General features: G+C 42.6%; 1 protein-coding gene across 2 annotated transcripts in view; it reads right to left on the bottom strand.

The window, feature by feature from the left end:
• Positions 1-266: 266 nt before the first annotated feature.
• Positions 267-18,897, bottom strand: part of CD101 (CD101 molecule) — a 41,898-nt gene continuing 23,267 nt past the window's right edge. The window contains exons 6-10 of one of the 2 annotated variants that reach the window (XM_058538899.1): positions 16,807-17,190; positions 15,696-16,100; positions 12,665-13,079; positions 9,698-10,089; positions 267-1,499 (exon numbers count right to left, since the gene is read on the bottom strand). In XM_058538899.1, coding sequence (XP_058394882.1) covers positions 1,264-1,499; positions 9,698-10,089; positions 12,665-13,079; positions 15,696-16,100; positions 16,807-17,190 — 1,832 coding nt within the window. In that variant the 3' untranslated portion in view covers positions 267-1,263. Of the gene's footprint in view, positions 1,500-9,697; positions 10,090-12,664; positions 13,080-15,695; positions 16,101-16,806; positions 17,191-18,897 lie in introns of those variants that run through there. The other variant, XM_058538900.1, reaches the window with a different exon arrangement.

Genomic DNA, 18,897 nt, shown 5'->3' with positions numbered 1-18,897 from the left:
TTTCAGGAACCGGTAGGTCTACAGTGGGAGTTCCCATAGCCACCAATAATCCCCTTGCAAAGGAACTAATTATGTTTGGAGAGGATGTGTGTGCCTGATAAAATAATTAAAAATGAATTATTCTTCTTGGAAATGCAAATTACTGAGTGTTAAAGCAACACTGTTGGTCACATAGAAAATAAATTACCTGTGTTTTCTCAAGTCTGTTAGGCGGCGCTGATTGATTTCCAATTCTGGCTACAACAGGGCCTGAGCAGCTTTTGAAACAAAGACGAGGGGACCTCAGGGCCAGTGGGGACAGTTGTTGTCTCCTGGGGGACAGGTTTTGAAAGCCTTAAGCCATGACACCCCACCACCACCAACAACACCTCTGACTTTTCCTGGCTGGGAATAGGAATCTTGAGGAACGAGACCTGACCCACTGCTCCCCCTGAACTCCTAGCCCCTGCTGGAGTAGGAGGGGATGGTGGCAAAGAACTACCACCACACCCTTTCCTACCACCTAGTGCTGTCAAGTCAAAGAAAATAAGGCATCGGCTAAGAACCAGAAGCCAGCTGGACCTTTTGGTGTGGGGAGGAAGGGGAGACCTGAGCCCTTGGGGGGCTGACTGGAACACTGTTGGGAAATTAACGAGAAAAAAAAGCTTTTTCCTTAGCAACGACTTAAAGAGTCTTAAAGAAAAGAGAAAAAGAAACTCAGGCCACGAAATGTGTTATCATTTTATCAAAGGACCAATATGGATGAAGCACCTACTATGCAGAGCTTGCTCTTGAGTCGCATTTATAGATAAGATGGAGGAAGAAAATGGGCTTTCTGCCTTGAAGGAGGTCACGCTCTTGTTGGGAGGCAGATTTGATGGGCATTTCCGAGGGGATCAGTGACATAGAGAGGTGGACAGCAGAGGGAAGCCTCACCCTGGGCTTTGCCATAGGTCTCATTTAACCACCAAGAGGCTATGTGAGGAAGGCACTTTCCTCCTTACACATGGGGACCCTGAATCTCTGTGAGGTGTGGCAAATGTGAAATGGGATAATGATGCTATCTAGCTCCTAGGGGGATGCTAGGGGTGGATGAGGTAATACACAAAGAAACACTTAACAGTGCCTTGTACCATGCACTCAATAAATGTCCCTGTGATTCCAAGGTAAGTTATCCAAAGCCACAGACACAGAGAAGGACAGAACCAGGATTCATTCATATCCTAGTCAGTCCAATTCCAAAGTCCACACTCTTTCCATAGGGCTGCAGGCGCCTCTTGAGAGTTAATTGTCTTTATCTTCCTCTTCTCTCCTGTTTGTGGTCCTGTCTCCAGCCTCTTTCAAGTCTATCCAGAGAGCCTTTTCATTCTGTGCGTTTAGACTCAGTCTTGACAACTTCCTGGTCTTCCAGTATAAGCAGAGGAGGGAAACGAGCAGAAGAATGAACAAAACGATGGGGCAGACGAATAGGAAATAGCGTAGAGGTGCTGATGAGCAGATCCTGGAAGGAAATGTGGGCTCTGCAAAAAAAAGGAGAAACATGAAGAGAATACAGTCTTCAACTTATTTGTACTAATCAATTATAAACACTTCTGGGATTTATTATTACAGGCAAATATATGTAAAAATAACAGTGCCAACTGGCAGTCGGCCCCTTAAATCTTACGTGAGCAGCAAAGGAAAGAGTGCTGGGAGAAGAAAACTCCAGAACGGTGCTCTTCCAACCTAACTCCCCCTCGCCCAGTAATTTCCAACCACTGGAGGTTCCAATGACCTACTTAAAACTAACAGCCAGAAAGCAAAACAAAACAAAAAAGAAAACCTCTCCTTTAATCTTCTTTTCTCAGAAAAGATATCTATAATTCAACCTTCGTTCTCAACTCTGTTGCTGGTCCTGAATTTTTAACTGAGTTATTCCCACTGCTGCTTCTTACACACACACACACACACTCTGCACGGTCCTTATAAAACAACAGCACCTACAGTGAGAAGCACCATCCCTTCCTGACTCTGCAACTGGGTCTCCCACTCCTCAGGCACCCTCCATTCGGCTCCTTTCCTGTGTTACTCTTACTGTCCCCTGCATGGAGCATGCTCTCTGCACCCTAACCCTCTGGGTCCTTCTGGCCTAGTTCAGCCCACACTTCCTCCCCCAGGTCTTCCTACCTCAAGTCAGGCAGAGTTCTTCTCTTCTAGCCTTCTCTCACACATCCCTTTGTTTAGACCTCTTTCATTCCCTTTTAACCATCTCCTTTGTTTCATACTTGAGTATATCTGATAGTGCCATTTGTTTCTATATGCCCGACAGTGCCTAGAACATGTGCTTGATAACCTTTGCTGATCTGAATTAAATTGGACTGACTGCAACCACACAGACAAAAGATACTATATAAAGGCATGCTGAAGCATATGACCATCCAGCAGCTGCAGTCCGTGGGGAAGTGCAATTAGCATACAGACACTCAGAGCACGCACAAGCAGCCCCAAAGAGCTTCCTGGCCACACGGAGCCAAGGAAGCAAAGGTGAGAGGACTGCAAACACCACAGGTTCTAGGAAACAGTGCCTTGAGTTACTAGTCAAAGGACTGGGTTTACAGTCATTGACGCAGAAAGACACATGCTTAAAGAGACACCAACTACTAAATGTAGCTTTCCACCTACACTTATTTATGACAAGATATTTGAAATCAGGGCTGTTCTGAAAAATCTGATGCTAATAGAAGCTGTGCTTTTATTGGAAAATTGCCATGACACAAGCAATTTCTGCTTCAAGGGTTAAGCTATAGGATTCATGGGATTATAGACTCTTAGAGATCAAAACAACAGGTTTCGACGTCATTTCGACCAACCTCATGCTGCAAGAATTCCATTTTCAGCACTGCTGATGCATTTTGCACCTTGAAGAATGTCTCTTTGTTGGAAGTCAAGGAAGAATCTAAATATTTGTTCACCTCCTGCATTGTGAATTCCTGGAGGACAGGGCCTGTGTCTTATGCAACTTTTTATTTGTGCAGCACTTTGTCCATAGGTCATCAATGGAGACTGACGAATGAATCAATTGCATGAGTGCATTCCACACGCAGGAACCCAGGGGTGGCTGCCATCACATTACACAGAGTAAAGATCATCACTGAACATTAGGCTGGCAGCCCTGAATGGGGCTGGCAAGCAGCTGCAGGGGTTTGTGGCCTGGATTTTCTCTGGTCTCATTTGTATTCTACATCTTTTTTTTTTTACTTTTTTTTTTTTTTCACCCAAAGCCCCAGTAAATAGTTGTATGTCATAGCTGCACATCCTTCTAGTTGCTGTATGTGGGACGCGGCCTCAGCATGGCTGGAGAAGCAGTGCGTCGGTGCGCGCCCGGGATCCGAACCGGGGCCGCCAGCAGCGGAGCGCACACACTTAACCTCTAAGCCACGGGGCCGGCCCTGTATTCTGCATCTTAAATTTGGTTTTTGTTTTTGAAAGGGTAGGTCATGATAAAGCTAGATTTTGAATTCTTTATCACGCCCTCTCCATATCTGACCTGACCCTTCTCTCCAAGGCCCTACTTGACTGCAATAATTCTCCCAGGTCTTATCTGAATACATTTGAAGGCATGTGGTTAAGAAGGAGGTATAGACTGCAATGCTGAAAGAAAATGGAGCTGTAGAACGAGTGGGTAGGAGTACTGGCCTTGACACTTCACGCTACTCATGTGAAGGGTGGTGACTGAGCACCTACTACATCTCAAAGAGAGCTATGTTCAAATACTTCTCTTCAACTTACCATTATTAACACTGGACAAGTTACGTATCCTCTCTAATCATTAGTTTCCTGGTCAATCAAATGGGGATAATAATTTCTAGAGTTGTGGTGAGATAATGCATAATAAAGCATTTAACGTGGTACCTAAAGCATTTGTTGATTCAGCAGGGAATGTTAGCTAGAATGCTACTGAGAACGTTAAGAAAATGACAGATAACCTTCTCCCGAGAGACGAGGCAGGGAACAGGGTTGATTACTCACTCAGGGGCCACAGGCTTGGCTGTATTCATCCACAGGCCAAGTCTTTCCCTGAAACCTCTGATCTTGCTGTCCCCAAGACTAGGTGACATTCATCCAAGACTCAAATGATTACTCAGGAGACTCTGGCTTCCTTTTCCAGTCACAGGAAGCAGAGAATTGGGAAGTGAGAGTCCATGGTATCCATGCATCACCATTACTAGGATGGTGGTGTGATGACGGGGAGAAGGGGCCGGCACATAGAAGGTGGGAAGAAATCGGGTACTTGGCTTTGCTGCCACTGAGACTCTAATCTTCAGCGTGAAGGGACTGCCAGAGGGCTTGACTATCTTACTAGGGAGGAGGCTGCTCTGCCATCAAAGGACAGAAAAGTGCCCTCCTCACAGTGCTGAATTGGCCAACAGCAAGCAACTGTCAGCTCCAGTGCTTCTAAATTACCTCTCCTGGGAGGGCCGTGTTTGCTCTAGATCCTACCATCACCATTTCCCACCATCTGCTTCTCACTCAAATCTGGATTAGAATTGGTGAAATTCGAACCCATTAAGGTTTGGCATTTTGAATCAATCTGAGTAAGTGCCCAATGCTCAAAGTACAAGGCCTGCAAGACAGAGCCAAAAATGTAATGAGAACACTTCATCATGAGGTTTAGTTTATAACTTGCTTCTACCCACAGCCAAACAAATCACAAGGAACATTCCTTTTTGATATTACGTCAGAAATACTGACTTTGGAAGAAGAAAGGTATGCGATAATGAGGGGGCTACTAACTCCTCCCCCACCCCAACCAAAACTTGGGCAACTGACCATGCCATGTGTGGCCATGTAGGAGAGTTGGCTCCTGCCAAGAAATAAAAAGTAAAGTAAGGTAGCCTGATACAAGTGCATGCCAGAATAAGTGAACCTCTGACAGAATCCTGTTTCAACCTAATTGAAGACTAGCTTGCTCATTCTTTCATCAAGCATTTGTCGAGCACTATGTGCCAGGCCTTACTGGAGGCACTGGGTAGCGTAGATAAATGGCATGGTTTCTCCAGAAACTTCAGTGTGGTAGGGGCACATATCTTCTTTGGGGATCCACTTTCTAAATATATCCTTCCCCAAATAAAAGCTGGGAAATAGTAAAAAATACCATACTACTACAAATAATCCAATCCCCAGAAAGCCTGATGGTCTTGCCTATTAATTAATCACAGAGAATTCTCTAGAATACAGTATTTATGTCTAGGGTCTGCGAGTAAGGTAAAAAGACTCAGGTAGCTGTAGCCCCTGCCTTGGCTTAGTCATAGCTAAGGAAGAAAGATGGAGAAGAAGACGCAAGGTCCACTCCCCCAGGGAAATGCCTCTTAACTTTTCTGCCTTCACTTGAACCACATGCTCTAGAGTTTTACTCTGTATTCCTAAGCTAACTCAACTTGGAATTGCCAAATAGGGGTAGTGGAAAACTACTTGAGAAGTGCGAATAGGTAGCATATTATAGTTGACCTGGACTTTATTAATATATAGAGCTGGTCCTTACCAGGAGTGCAATGACACTGTGATTCAGTATTTGAGCATCTTCTATGTGCCCTCAGGCACTGTGCCCGTGCTGGGAATGAGACACTGAGTCTTTGCCTTCTCAGAATGTACAGTCTAGCAGTGACAAAGGATGTTAAACAGGTGTGATGACTAAGAGAATAAAGTAAGTCACTGAGAAAGTGGCAGTTAAGTTAGCAGATGAAGGATGATTAGATGTTGGCCAGGGAAAGATGGCATGGAGGAGCACTCCAGTCAGGAGGTGGTATAAGTTCATGCGAGATGTTGGACTGTCAGTCGTGTCTATTCTCTTCTAATCTTCATCCTCTTCCTCTCCACTGGCTCTTTCCCCTCTAGAATGTAAACGTGTTCAAGTCCCTACCATCTTCAAACCAAAACAGAACAAAGCAAAACTTTACTGACACCTCTTGCCATTTTTTATTGTCTTCTCTCTTTCCCTTTACATCAAAGCTCTTGAAAGCCGTAGTCCGTATTTGATGTGTCCACTTTCTCACTGCAGTCTGACTCTTCTCATTACTTTTCTGTAATTGCCTTATATTGTTAAATCCAATGGATATTTTCCCATTCTTATCTTAATTGACCTCTTCACAATAGATGAGTCTGTTGGTTCTCCCTTCCCTCTTGATAACCTCTCTGCCTTGGGTTTCTAAGACACCATCAAACCCTGGTTCTCCTCCTAACTCTCGGCTACTCCTTTTCTTCTCATTCGCAGTCTCCTCTTCTGCATTCTTCTGATAAATAGTGGTGTCTCTCAGGGGCCCATCCTTGGGCATCATTATGGCCTATAAGTTGATGACTTCTAACCTACAACTCTGGCAAAGATCTTATCTGGAAGTCCCTATTTCTATTACATAACTCTCTCTGGATAACTCACAGGTACTCCAAACTCAATTCCAGCCCAATTTACTCAAAATTGAACTGATCTCCCTCTTCAGACCTTTCTCTTGTATTATCTAGTTTAGTGAATGTCCCCACTATCCACCTATGCAAGAAACTTGATATTCATCCTTGATTCTCCCCTTCAGCTCATTCACCCTCCACATACATCTAATCAGTCTCTAAATCCTGAAGATTACATCTCCTAATACTGAATGTGTCTCCTTCTCTCAGCCCTCGTGGGCACTGCCTTAATTCAGGCCTTCATCTTGTCTCACCTGGGTTCTTACAATCAATTTCAAATAGTTCTCCCTGCTCTGTGTCTGCCTTTCTTCCAATCCATCTTTAACATCACTCCCAAAAGGAGCTTTCTCAAATGCAGATCAGGTGATGTCACTCCCTTGCTTGAACTTGTTCAATAACACTTCATAACTTTCACTATAAAGTCCACTTTCCTTAGCTTCATACCCAAGACACATTTGAGATCTCTACCCTTCCCACCTCACTAGCCTCATCTCTTGTCATTGTATCACAGTTTCTACGATAATCTTGAATACCCTTTCCTTTTCCTAAAGTATGTTTCTTCCTTTTTTATAGGCCCCATACTCTGGGGAATCTTCTGAGGTCTCCTCCCCACGCAGCCCTTCACTCAGCCCTGCCTTTGCTCCTCCAGTAATATCCTGAGACTACTTCTTTGATGACACCTATCATGTTGGCTTCACTTCCCCCAGGAATGAAGTGGGGGCTCAGGACTCTGAGCTCTGTGGGAACAGACTCTGTAATACAGTCATGCATCGCTTAATGACAGGGATACTTTCTGAGAAATGTATCATTAGGTGATTTGTCGTTGTGCAAACATCATAGAGTGTACATACACAAACCTAGATAGTATACTGCATACCTAGGCTCTATGGTACCAATCTTACGGAATCACCATTCAATATGTGGTCCGTCGTTGACCAAAATGTCATTATGCAGTACATGACTGTACATGCTTTTGTGTCCTCAGAACTTCATATAATTACTTATCGAACAAATTAAAATATTTTGTCACATATATATATGCATATGTATGTACTTACGTGTGTGCGTGTGTAGCATGTTTAGAGGCATAAGGGAAAAGGAGTTAACATCTACTGAGCACTTACAATATGCCAGGGACTCTGCTAGATACTTTAGACACATTTGTGTTACGGTCCTCATTTTATGAGAAAGCTGAGGCTCACAGCAGCTGAGTAACCAGGGTATGATTTCATAGCTAGTAGGTAGGTGGTAGACCCGCAATTTGAGCCTAGGTCTATCTGGTTCCAAACCCTGGGATTTTTCATCACCCCATGCTACCTCCCCAACTACCAGAAAGGAACAGCCAGGTAGAGGAAGCCAGATGCTACATGACAAGGATTTACTTGGGAACCCTTAACTGTACTTATAATGCAAACTCTCAGGTTGTCATGTCACAGGCTTTGGAGCTTCTTCAATTGTGAAGAATACAGACCACTCCATTTTTAATCTTTTCTTTCCAGAGTTCATCTTTTTAAAACCTTACATTTGTTTTACAAGGATTCCACAAAGATTAACAGTATATGTATGCTGTAAAGGATCCCATCTGTCTCAGAAGAGATGCGCTTTTTAGTCACAGAATATACACTTTTTACAGTTATTATCTATTTATTCTACTGCAGAAACTGCTGAGTCCACAGAGCCTAGGAATTCCAGTGGGAAAATGTATATGGAATGTGCTCAGGGGTGTGGGACTTCCTGTAATTGTTGGAATGGAAGAAAAACTGATAGGAAGAAAAATTCTGCCTGGACACTTGGGAGAAAAAATCTGTTGAAGAATGGACAGAGGAAGAGGGTGATGGACCACCAGGGAACAAATTAGATAACTCTGACTTCCACTCTAGAAGCCTTGCTGGGGTTGAGATGAAACTATCCCTACTTCTGAGAAGTTGCCACACATTCTCGGTAGCACTCTTTTCCCCCTAAGGAGTGTCAACAAAGCTGGCTGGTGGTTTAGGAATTTTTTTTTTTTTTTTGGTGAGGAAGATTCACCCTGAGCTAACATCTGTTGCTAATCTTCCTCTTTTTTTTGCATGAGGAAGATTAGCCCTGAACTAACATCTATGCCAGTCTTCTTCTATTTTGTATGTGGGTCACTGCCACAGCATGTCTGACAAGTGGTGTAGGTCTGTGTCCAGGAACTAAACTGGCGAACCCAGGCTGCTGAAGAGTGTGCTCCAAACTTAATCACTAGGCCACAGGGCCAACCCCAGGAATGTTATCTTTAATGATCCTTTTTACTCATCCTGGTGTGGGGCACCAAGATCACACCTCTGCCTCTCCAATAACTCTTACCACTGTAAGTTTAACTATAGTCATCTCTCACCTTCTCCTTAAACCCCGCCAGAAACAAGTGGCTCAGAGAATGAGCTAGCTATAAAATCTGCCAGCTCATTGATCACCAGGGAAGATTTACTGGGCTGGCTGGAGAAATTTTTGCTTTCATTAACAAATGCTTCATGAATGCCCATTATATGCTTGGCACTGTACTGGCTGGAAGGATTCCCTCTTCTCCCTCACAACCTCTGGTTCCACATCCCTCCCAAAGCTGTGCACTCAGCTGAATATGACGACCTTCCTGCATAGAGAAGGATCACCCTTTGGCCAATGGTCTTCAAGTAGCTGCCTTCCTTGGTGGAGCCTGTAAACAAGTTCTGTAGGGCACACTTCCTCCTTTGGTGTCTTTCGAGGTGAAATTAGGCACACCAAATGATTTTCATTGTCAAAGTCCCGGTAGTTTGTCGAGCACATAGAGAGATACGAAGCTTGGCACTTATTCACTAAGAAAGGTTTTTTTGTTTGTTCTGTTTTTGACTCAGGGAGCATTTAGAGGTAGCTGATTTTGGTTCACTGGTTTTGGTTCAAACAAAAAGTCACCATGTCCCTATCCCTCATTCCCACTCCCACTGCAGATCAGCATTCTGAGATTAGAGAGTTGGCCAAGAGGTAAGGATGTCTGCTTCGAACATTATTTGGTTATTTAAAGGGATACAATGTTGATGGCTTTTTTTGTTCGGGAGGAGAAAGCGTGGAGCAGGTCAGATGCCCCTGACACTTAAATGTCTATGCCAAAACCTCATGTAGACCTTGTCTGTCCAAATGAGTTACTATTGAGAGAAATGGCAAAGTCATTTTCTTTAAGGAGTCTGTAAAATTGTTTTCAGCCTGAAGACGGAGCAAAACATAGCTGGGAGGAAAAACATAAGAAAGGACCATGAGTCATGGCAGATTAACCCATAGTTACCTGAAGGCAGCACCGTGAGTACCATCCGCTGTGACTCATCTGACGCTTGGTTGACCCACTTGCTTGGGTTGCCATGTAGCTGCCACTCTGCCACTCTGCACCAATACATTCCAGCATCCTCCATCTCCACCCGATGAAGCTTCAGGACAAAGTCTGTAGGGGATGAACGGTAAGAGTGCAGGTGCCTCCTGAGCCCCTCTTCACCATACTCTAGCAAGCCGTCATGCTGCAGATTCACCAACATCTTACTTCCAGAATTTTCTCTGTTCCAATACCACGTTACAGAGAACAGGGAGGCTGAGCTGCCGGAACTCTCCAAGCTACAGTGGATGGCCACCTCCGTGTGCTCGGTAGCATTTTCTGAACGGTGCATTTTGGAGACACGTACTTTACTTCCTAGGAAATAAAATGGTAGTAAATTAGGGAAAAATTCAAACTTTTAGATTGGACACTTCCTCTGAAAAATCTAGTTCTCATTGAGGAGATCCATCTTATAATCTTTAGACATCAAGTCCTTCATCTTTAACATTTTCCTTGACCCCTGTCCTTCTTCCATATTTGCCAGAACATTCTCTGCTATGAATCAAACCAGCCACTTCCCTTCTTTAGTCCTACCTCTGGCCTGCTGACCCTGCCACTGAAAACCATCCAGCTTTGGGGGGTGCTCTGCCCTGCTGCTTTTACTTCTCCATGGTCAACTCTCCCTTCTACTCCCCAGACGGACCATTCAAAACTTGCAGCCCTCCCCTCAAGTCATATATTTCACCACTACCCTTCATTCTTAGCAAATTACCCTCCTCCCATACACCAAATATCATCTCAGGTATATACGCAGGGAAAGAGGAGGCTATCCAAGAGACACAGCATTTTTACACAAGTTTTAGAATACCACTCAAGGAGACTATTAAATTATTACATTAGACTAAGTTTTAAATAGATTTTGACATTTACATTTTAAAATTTTTCCCTGCTAATCAGCAGGTGAGGACTTGGAACAAAGGCCAGAGTAGTCACAAATAAAATAAAGAAATTATAGTATGCGCTAAATTTTCAACTCTACTACAAACACATTTATTAATCTATCTTTAAAAGAATGACTTTGTCCGATCTTGGATTCTTTTTTAGTTATCATCTTTATTCTCTCCTTCCCTTCATGGTGAAGCATGTGAAATATTAGTTTATATGACACTGTCTCTGCTTCCTCACCTCAAATTACTCCCTACTTCATTGCAATCAGCCTTCCAATCTCTCATCACTCTACTCTGGCCAAGGTCCATAGTAAGGGCCCAATTTCCCAGCTCAAGGGACCCTCCAGTCTTTTTTGTTGTCTCTGTGGTTTTTGTCACTGAAGTCCATTTTCTTCTTGAAATTCTCTCCTCTTTTGACTTCAGAGAAAATGTCCTTCTCAGTATCTTTCCCTGGGGCCTCTTCCTTAACTCACTCCCTACACCAGGTGCTCAGCTGGCCACCCTCAGCCAGCCACATCCAGATACGTTTTGTTTGACATTCTCAGTATTTTAAAAGAATTTGAATTAGTTGTGAACATTCTCAAACTGAGTGATGTCACCAAAAAAGATTTTAGGCATTTCTTGATATACTAAAACATCGGACAACGCTGAGCCCACATTTCTAAACGGAAAGTGCTGGCTGGAGCTAGGAAGCAGCTGCCTCCTTAAATGGGTGTGCACACACTTCAAGATTTGGCTTGGACAACTGGGAGAAAGGGATGCCAGCCACACAAACGGAGAATGCAGAAGTATGCATGAGTCTTGTGGGATAACGGAGATAATAAACACGATTTGGGACATGCAGAGTGTGAGGGACTCTGGGGCATCCAAGTGGAAATGTACAATAGGCAGTTGGGTAGAAAGGCCTGGAGCTCAGGAGATGGGGACTAAGCATAAAGACTTAGACCTATTTCATTGAAGGTGGTAGTTGAAACCTAGGCAGTGTCTAGGAAGTTTTGAAGAGAGAAGAGAAGAAGAAAAACAGGCCCAGGATCTATCCCTGAAGAACACCCACATTTAGCAAGGAAGATAGGCCTGAAGGACACAGAGAAGGGGAGCCAGAGCGGCAGGAAGAGATCCTCATGCTCAGCTACTATTTTGCCCCTGCTGCTTCAACACACTGTGAGCTCCTTAAGGCAAGAGCTGTGTTTTATTTACCTTTGTATTCCTAACTGCCTAACACAGAGCAATGCTCATTATAATCTTATTTTTTTGATGTTACATTCAAAATAGAATTTTAAGCGCCAAACAAGATTAATTTATTTGCATTCTGCTGTTGGATCTTGGCCAGTTCCTGAACCTTAGCTGTGATATTCATTTAATTTTAATCAACATTGGAGGTGACCTAACTAACGCTGAGAGATCTAATCAACCCGGCCCACATTTAGACCGCAGCACTCTTAGACCAATGCAGATGGATGGAACTTCTATTCCATTTTTACAGATCTCCTAAGGAAGAGGAGATTCCCTCAGTAAGCCATTCCAACAGTTAACTACTCTTATTTGCCTTATGTTTAGGCAGCCAAATGTTGAAAAGCAATTTCTCCACACATCCCTATAGAGTTGTACAGTTTCTGTTCACAGTGGTAGAAATATGCTTCGTATTACTCTTTCTTTGCCAAATTACAGTAGAGCCCCACTGGAATGACACAGCTTGTTATTATAGAGATCTGGAGATACGACACCCTGGGTAGCTGCATAGACCAGGCTGCCAGGCTGATAAGCAAACCAATCAAAGGGATCTTGTTCCCATCCAAGCTTCTCGAAACCTCAGACTGATTCACCTTAAGTGACCCCTGCCACCTCTGGTGGGCTGCCAGATCCTGAAGTCATTGTGAGGGTGGACACTATTTCTGTGACTCTAGGTCATATTTTTACCTTCACATAATCACTCCGTAGAACAGCTGCCCAAGAGAAGATGGCCATCCTATAGAAAGACGTGAGAACACATTCATAAGACTTGCCTGTGAGCCTGAGTTTCAATTCTGTTAGACCTGACTTCTTTTCCCCAAGCTTGTTCCAAGCACCATTTGTAGACAAGAGCCATTCCTCCACAGCACAGTGATATCTGCCCTGATCGCTGTCTTCCACATTCAGAATGTGTAGCTGAAACAAGTCTTGGGAAACTTTCTCAGCGTGGAATTTTTGTTTTTTCCGTGGGGTTTGAAATTCATCCCCATATTTTACAACATTGGTCTGGTCCATTTCCAGGATCCTCAGCCAGGACACATTAGTGGTAATGGGGGAGAAGTACCAAATCACAGCTAACCGAAGGTTTCCAGGGGTCAGGGACAAAACGCTACATTCTATGTCAGTGTTGGAGTTGATGGAGATCTCTTGGACTTGACTGCTTGAATTCACTTTTAGCTTGCTCTCTAAATTAAAAGAATGGAAATACTTTTGTTACTTTCCAGAAAAATAGAATTTTAAGGTAGAAGGGATATTAGGTCAACTAGGGCAATACCTCCTACTTCCACCAGATATGTGAATTCCCTCTTCAGCAGCCCCACTGACTGTTCATTCAGCCTCCAAACAACTCACTACCTGACAAAGCAGCCCATTCCATCTTCGAACAGCTCTGCCACAAGAGAATTCTTTCTGATATCAAGTTGAATTTTACCTCTCCATAACTTCCACCCACAGGTCCTTGTTCTACCCTTCCCCAGGGGAGTGGGATAGGGAGGGTGGGGCAGGGAGGAAGTGTACAGAAAAGCCCAATCTCTTCCACATGATAATGCTCCAGTATTTAAGCATGACACCTTCACATCTATAGCATTTCATAAATTAAATCGAGAGAAAGTAGCCCTATTAATGCTTTGCCTGTGTGTTCACTATCCTGAGTACTCCTGGATTCACAATTTGCCAAAGTCTGTATCTGCCTTCAAACATGGGTAAACAAAAGGAATTGTATGTGGGCTATTGAAATTGAATGTCTCTTTGCAGCCACTCTACTGTGGGAATATTGTATAGATAAAGAGTCAACTACCCCTTAACCCCAGCAGCTTTTCTGCTTTGTCACAAAGATGAATGATAAAACCTGGTTTCCAAATCTTATTCTAACTTCTCGCTGACATCACCAATTCTAATTTTGTAACTGCTTATTGATGTTGCCAGTAGGTCCCTTTACTCTTCCTTCAACAAACATTTATTAAGCACATACTATGTTATGTGACAGACTATTCCAGGCTCTGTGGGTACTTCATTTCAATGGGTTCACAGTCTAGAGGGAGAGACTAGTACAAGGACAGAGTCTTAGAGATTACAGGATTGTGTCACCCAAGTGAGACAGAGGTATGCAGAAGTGGCTATCAGAGCACACAGCAGGGGTACCTCACCCAAGTACGGGGGTGAGAGGAGGCTTCCTGGAGGAGATATCTCTAATCTAAGCCTTAAAGGTTAGTAGGAATTAGTCTAATGGAGAAGGGGTTAAGGAATTCCACACAAAAGCAGCTTGAACAAAGACTTTGAAAATGAGAGAGAACATAGAGAATTTGAGGAAGTGCAAGTAGTTCAGCGTGGCTGGAGCTCAAATTCAAGAAGGAAAGTGAAAGGAGATGATACCAGAAAGACATAAAGGTACCAGATTATAACGGACTTTGCATGCCATGCCATGGGAGTATGGGCATGAGGTGGACATGGGGGAGTTGTAGATGACTCAGTTTTCCCACTTGGGTCACTGGTGGATAGTAGGGACATAGAGAACAATGTAGGAGGAGCAGCTTGAGAGGGATAATAATGGTGCATTTATGTTTTGACACTGAGTGTAGACATGTCTTAGCGGCAGTTGCATAGATGAGTCTGGAGATCAGAAAAGTCTTTCAGGATAATGGATTTGGGAGTTGTCAGCATATAAGTTGAATCTGTGGGTAGGAATAAACCTACCTCAGGAGACTGTGTAGAAAGAGAAGAGAGCAAACTGAGGATGAAACGCAAAGGAATGAACCAGTGGAGGAGAAGAATTCTGCAAAAGAGAATGAGAAGGAGCAGTCAGAGTGTTAGGAAGCAAACCAAGAAAATCTTGTGCAACGAGGCCAAAGAAAAAAGAAATTTCAAGAAGAAAGGACTGGGCCAACAATCTCAAATACCACAGAAATGATAAGTAAATTAAGGCATGAGTTAATCAATGAGCAGATCAATACTATGGCCAAAAATATTGTTCCAGAGAAGAGAGAATAATGACAGCTACCATGTGTGGAGCATCTCCTTGGTGTGTCAGGTACTGTACTAGGCACATTATATATGTCACCACTTTTAAATTACACATCACAATTTATTGATGAGGTAACTAGGCTTAGACAAATTAAGTGACTTGTCCAAAGCTACACTGCTATCTAGTGCTTGTCAGATCTAAATGACTTCAAAGTCTTTTGAACACTCTGCCCTAAGAGAATGGATATCATGAAAGAAGATACAGGACACAGCAGAACTTTGCCCACTTTTAACCTCTATGCTCAGTTACCAATTGACAAGGTAAACTATATTTGACTAGAATAATAAATTCTCTAACACTTATATATTAAAATAAGTGGATAAATGTATGCTAATGGAATTTAAATTATCCATACCACTAGAGTATAGATAGACATTCCAAACATTTAATGACTGGTAAGGCATGGGCAGCGACCAATCCAAAAGAATGCCTCACCACTGGAGTTGGTCCTAGAGGCCCCCTGCTATGCCACACGGTACCCTTTAGTTGCTGGGTGGTGAAGACTTAGGGGAAGATGGGGAAGGATCATGGAGCAACAGTTATTATTAATCAGTGTGGAAGTATTTCAATATTTTAACAACCAGTATGGCCATCCCATGTATACTAACTTAACATCAGCCCGGACATCACTTATGTATCACTTATGGATATATATGGTGCTTACTCATACAGTACAAACATGAGGAGAAGGTATTTTATGCTTTAATTCTATAACCTACCCAAAATTGGGAAAATTTTTTTTAAAAAAAAAAAGCAGGGATTAATTTCAAGTAGTGTTTACCTGGTAAAGTGACAACTATCCTCAATGGGGAAGAGATGGCAGAAGCCCTGGCGGGGCTGTTTGTGTGTAGGGAATTTGTGCCATAAACTTCTACTTTACACTGATAAACTCCCGCTTCTTCCTCGGTGGCATCATAGATTAGGAGTTGAGAACGAAATGAAGACTGCGAGACTTTCGTCTTCCTTTGGAACTGGGATAGGAAATCCCCCCATTCAATAGTGCCATTATGGGTGATTAGAATAAGCTGATGAAAGACTTGAGCTCTAGCTGGCTGGAACTGCCATATCACAGTGAGTGGTACCTTGAGGTCAGAGTAGCCAGCCCTCACTATGCAGGACAGGTCAAATGTATTGGTTAATTTCACTTGTGGTTGACGGCTCATCAGATTAACTTGTAAACTTGACTCTGTGGGCAGAAATGCAAAACACAATTTCTAAGATGTTTATCAAATCAAAGTATAGTACTTCCACATTTTCCTAGTCACTACTTCTTCCCATTGAACCATGCATTCGTACATTGGGAGTATCAAATGTTTTGGGGTAAAAGTTGATTCACAGTACAGTCTGTCTTGAATTCTGACCTCAATTTTCCAAAGTTGACTCTATTCTAAGAGTATTCTCAGCAGCAACAACAAACAGGCATTGTTTCTCCAGTCTGCTGCTTAGACAGCTGCTACTGAGTGGGTGGAACGCTCCCCAGCCCCAGTGGCTGGCCTCCTTCCCTTACCCCCACTCATGGGTTCACATCACTCTTTTGCATGTGCTAGAAGAAAGTCTGCAATCCCAGGGCTGCAGCTGTCAAAAACCTGAATGTGTGAGGCTGAGCTCCCCTCTGCGTATCTCTTCTGTAAGTCTACCCCAATTCATAGGATTTTGTTTTTAGCCTTGAATGACAACTTACAAGTTGTATCCTAAATATGATCTTGATAAAGATGAGTCAAGTTTAGAGATGAGCTCACAGACATGGTAACCAGAGACTATGCTCCGTGTCCTAGGGTACACATACCATAACTAGGGGATTCAAGACGACAAACAATAAAACTCCACTGCATTCCACTGCAAAAGGAAGGTACTGAAGATATGCAAGATCAGAGGATTTCTTTGACACTTACGCAGAGATTTGACAGTGACCAACATCTTCTGAGTCCAGCTCAGATCTCTGGCCTGGTTCCAGGTCCTCTCAGACACCCTGCACTCATACGTGCCGCTGTCTGTGACAGTGGTGGAGGTGATCTCCAGTTGGAAGGTGGCCCAGTTCATTTTCTCCAGCCTTGTGTTGCTGTGGTTATTGAGCTCCCTGTGGGAGGCACCCAGCTGCACGGTGCCATCCTGCTCCATGCTAGCCACAAACTCCGGCTGAGTCTGGTCCTGTGGGATGTGCCACCACTTCACGGACAGGAGACCCGCAGCTCCATCTGCCTTGCAGAGAAGGGTTAACGCCTCTCCTTCCCACACTACTTGCTGCTGGTTCTTGGTAAACACAACCACACTTCTTGCTGTGGATTACAGATTTTAGAAGATAAAAGTATTTCAAGTAAGTGAAACTTTTTCTAAAACACAATGAAATCTCATTAATTAGGGCTTGACTAGTTTGTGACAAATCAGATCAGGCTTTTTACTCCTGCACCACCCACAGAAGAAAGATTTACTAAACACTTAAATAGTGGAAGCAAGACAGCAGAAAGACTACCAGAAGACTAATAGGAGAACATATTTACACTTAATTTATAATTTGCCCTTACTTTTAGTGATTTGTTAAATTAGCCCTTCCTTAAAAACATCTAGTTGGAAAAATATCTGGTAATATTTTGTTAGATTAATTAGGGTGGATGTATGAGCCTGAAAGTAATGAAGCTCTGTTTATTTAAATTTTTAGTTTTTTGGAATTCAGACTTTCACAGTTCAAAATGACCTTCCTCTCCCTACTTATCTTTCCCTAATTAGTGTGTGTTCTGAACAGGGAAGGAGTATTAGCAATTAGATTTCTGTTCAAAATACTACCATTAAAAACAATTACTTGGGGGAAAACACATATACACACATATATATATATATTTCTCTTTCCAAAATCATATATTCATTCATATATATATATATGTTGTTGGTTGAAAGCAGACTCTTCTTATATCTGAACCACAATGTAAAACTATAAATGTAAATCTGGCTCCCAGCTGGGAAATTCAAGACGTGTAGAAATGCAGACATTCATTCAACAGACGCTTCCTGTGCAAGGCCTTGTCCCGAGTGCTTTGCGGGTGATGCAAAGATACCTCAGGAGCTCATACGTCCCAGGCAGCCCAGTCTCATGCTTAAGGCCAAGGTCCCTGGAGTCAGAATTATCTTGGGCAACACAGTTGACCTCTCTGAGCCAATTTTCTGTCCTGTAAATATGAGAGTAATTACAGCACTCACCTTATTGCATTGTTGAGAGGACTAAATGAATGGCACATGCAAAGGGCTTAGCCTGGCTGGTAAGGGAAAGTACCCAGTGAAGGTTAGCTGTTAGCATTAGTATATAATGACAGGCATTTAGTGAAAGCAGAGGTAGTTCAAAGCCAAAAGAGAAAAACAAAATAGAATAGAAATCTAAATAGGATCTAAATGAACTTGCAAATTGTTCTTCTCTGCTGAGGAAGGAATTCAGTCCTCTGCTGTTTTAGGTATATATATATATATAAGTTACAAAGGCAGAATGAAGTTTAATGTCCACAAACAGGTTAAAAAAATATATATATATGCAAACCTGCTTCCAAATTTTGGGTATTAGAGGCATGATTATACTTAAATTTTTTTAAGTTGAAAATAGACTCATAACTGAAGTTTAGAAATTAGAGGGAAATTATTACTCATAATCCCACTACTCTAACCACTATAACCATTATGAATAGTTTCAACTAACATCAATTTTTTTAAAAAAATGAGGTTTCCTTAGTTCATTGTGGTCATTACTGCTTCTTGGTAAGAAGTAATAAACTTACCAAGTGTATGTAAGTTACACATTCACAGTGATAGTGAGTACCCCCTTCTATTTAAAATATTCATAGAATGGTAAAACTCTGCTCATACTTCAAGTAATGGTTTGACTTTCAAAACTGAATGCTCAACAGGATTCTTAATAAATTCACTAATAAATTTTTCTGTTTCTACATATTAGGCCTAGTTTGGACTTCAGCCTACATAAAGAACTATTTTTAGCTTTGGAA

This window comes from Diceros bicornis, chromosome 4, assembly GCF_020826845.1.
Source record: "Diceros bicornis minor isolate mBicDic1 chromosome 4, mDicBic1.mat.cur, whole genome shotgun sequence".
Taxonomy (NCBI): domain Eukaryota; kingdom Metazoa; phylum Chordata; class Mammalia; order Perissodactyla; family Rhinocerotidae; genus Diceros; species Diceros bicornis.
This window is presented reverse-complemented; position numbering and strand designations above follow the sequence as displayed.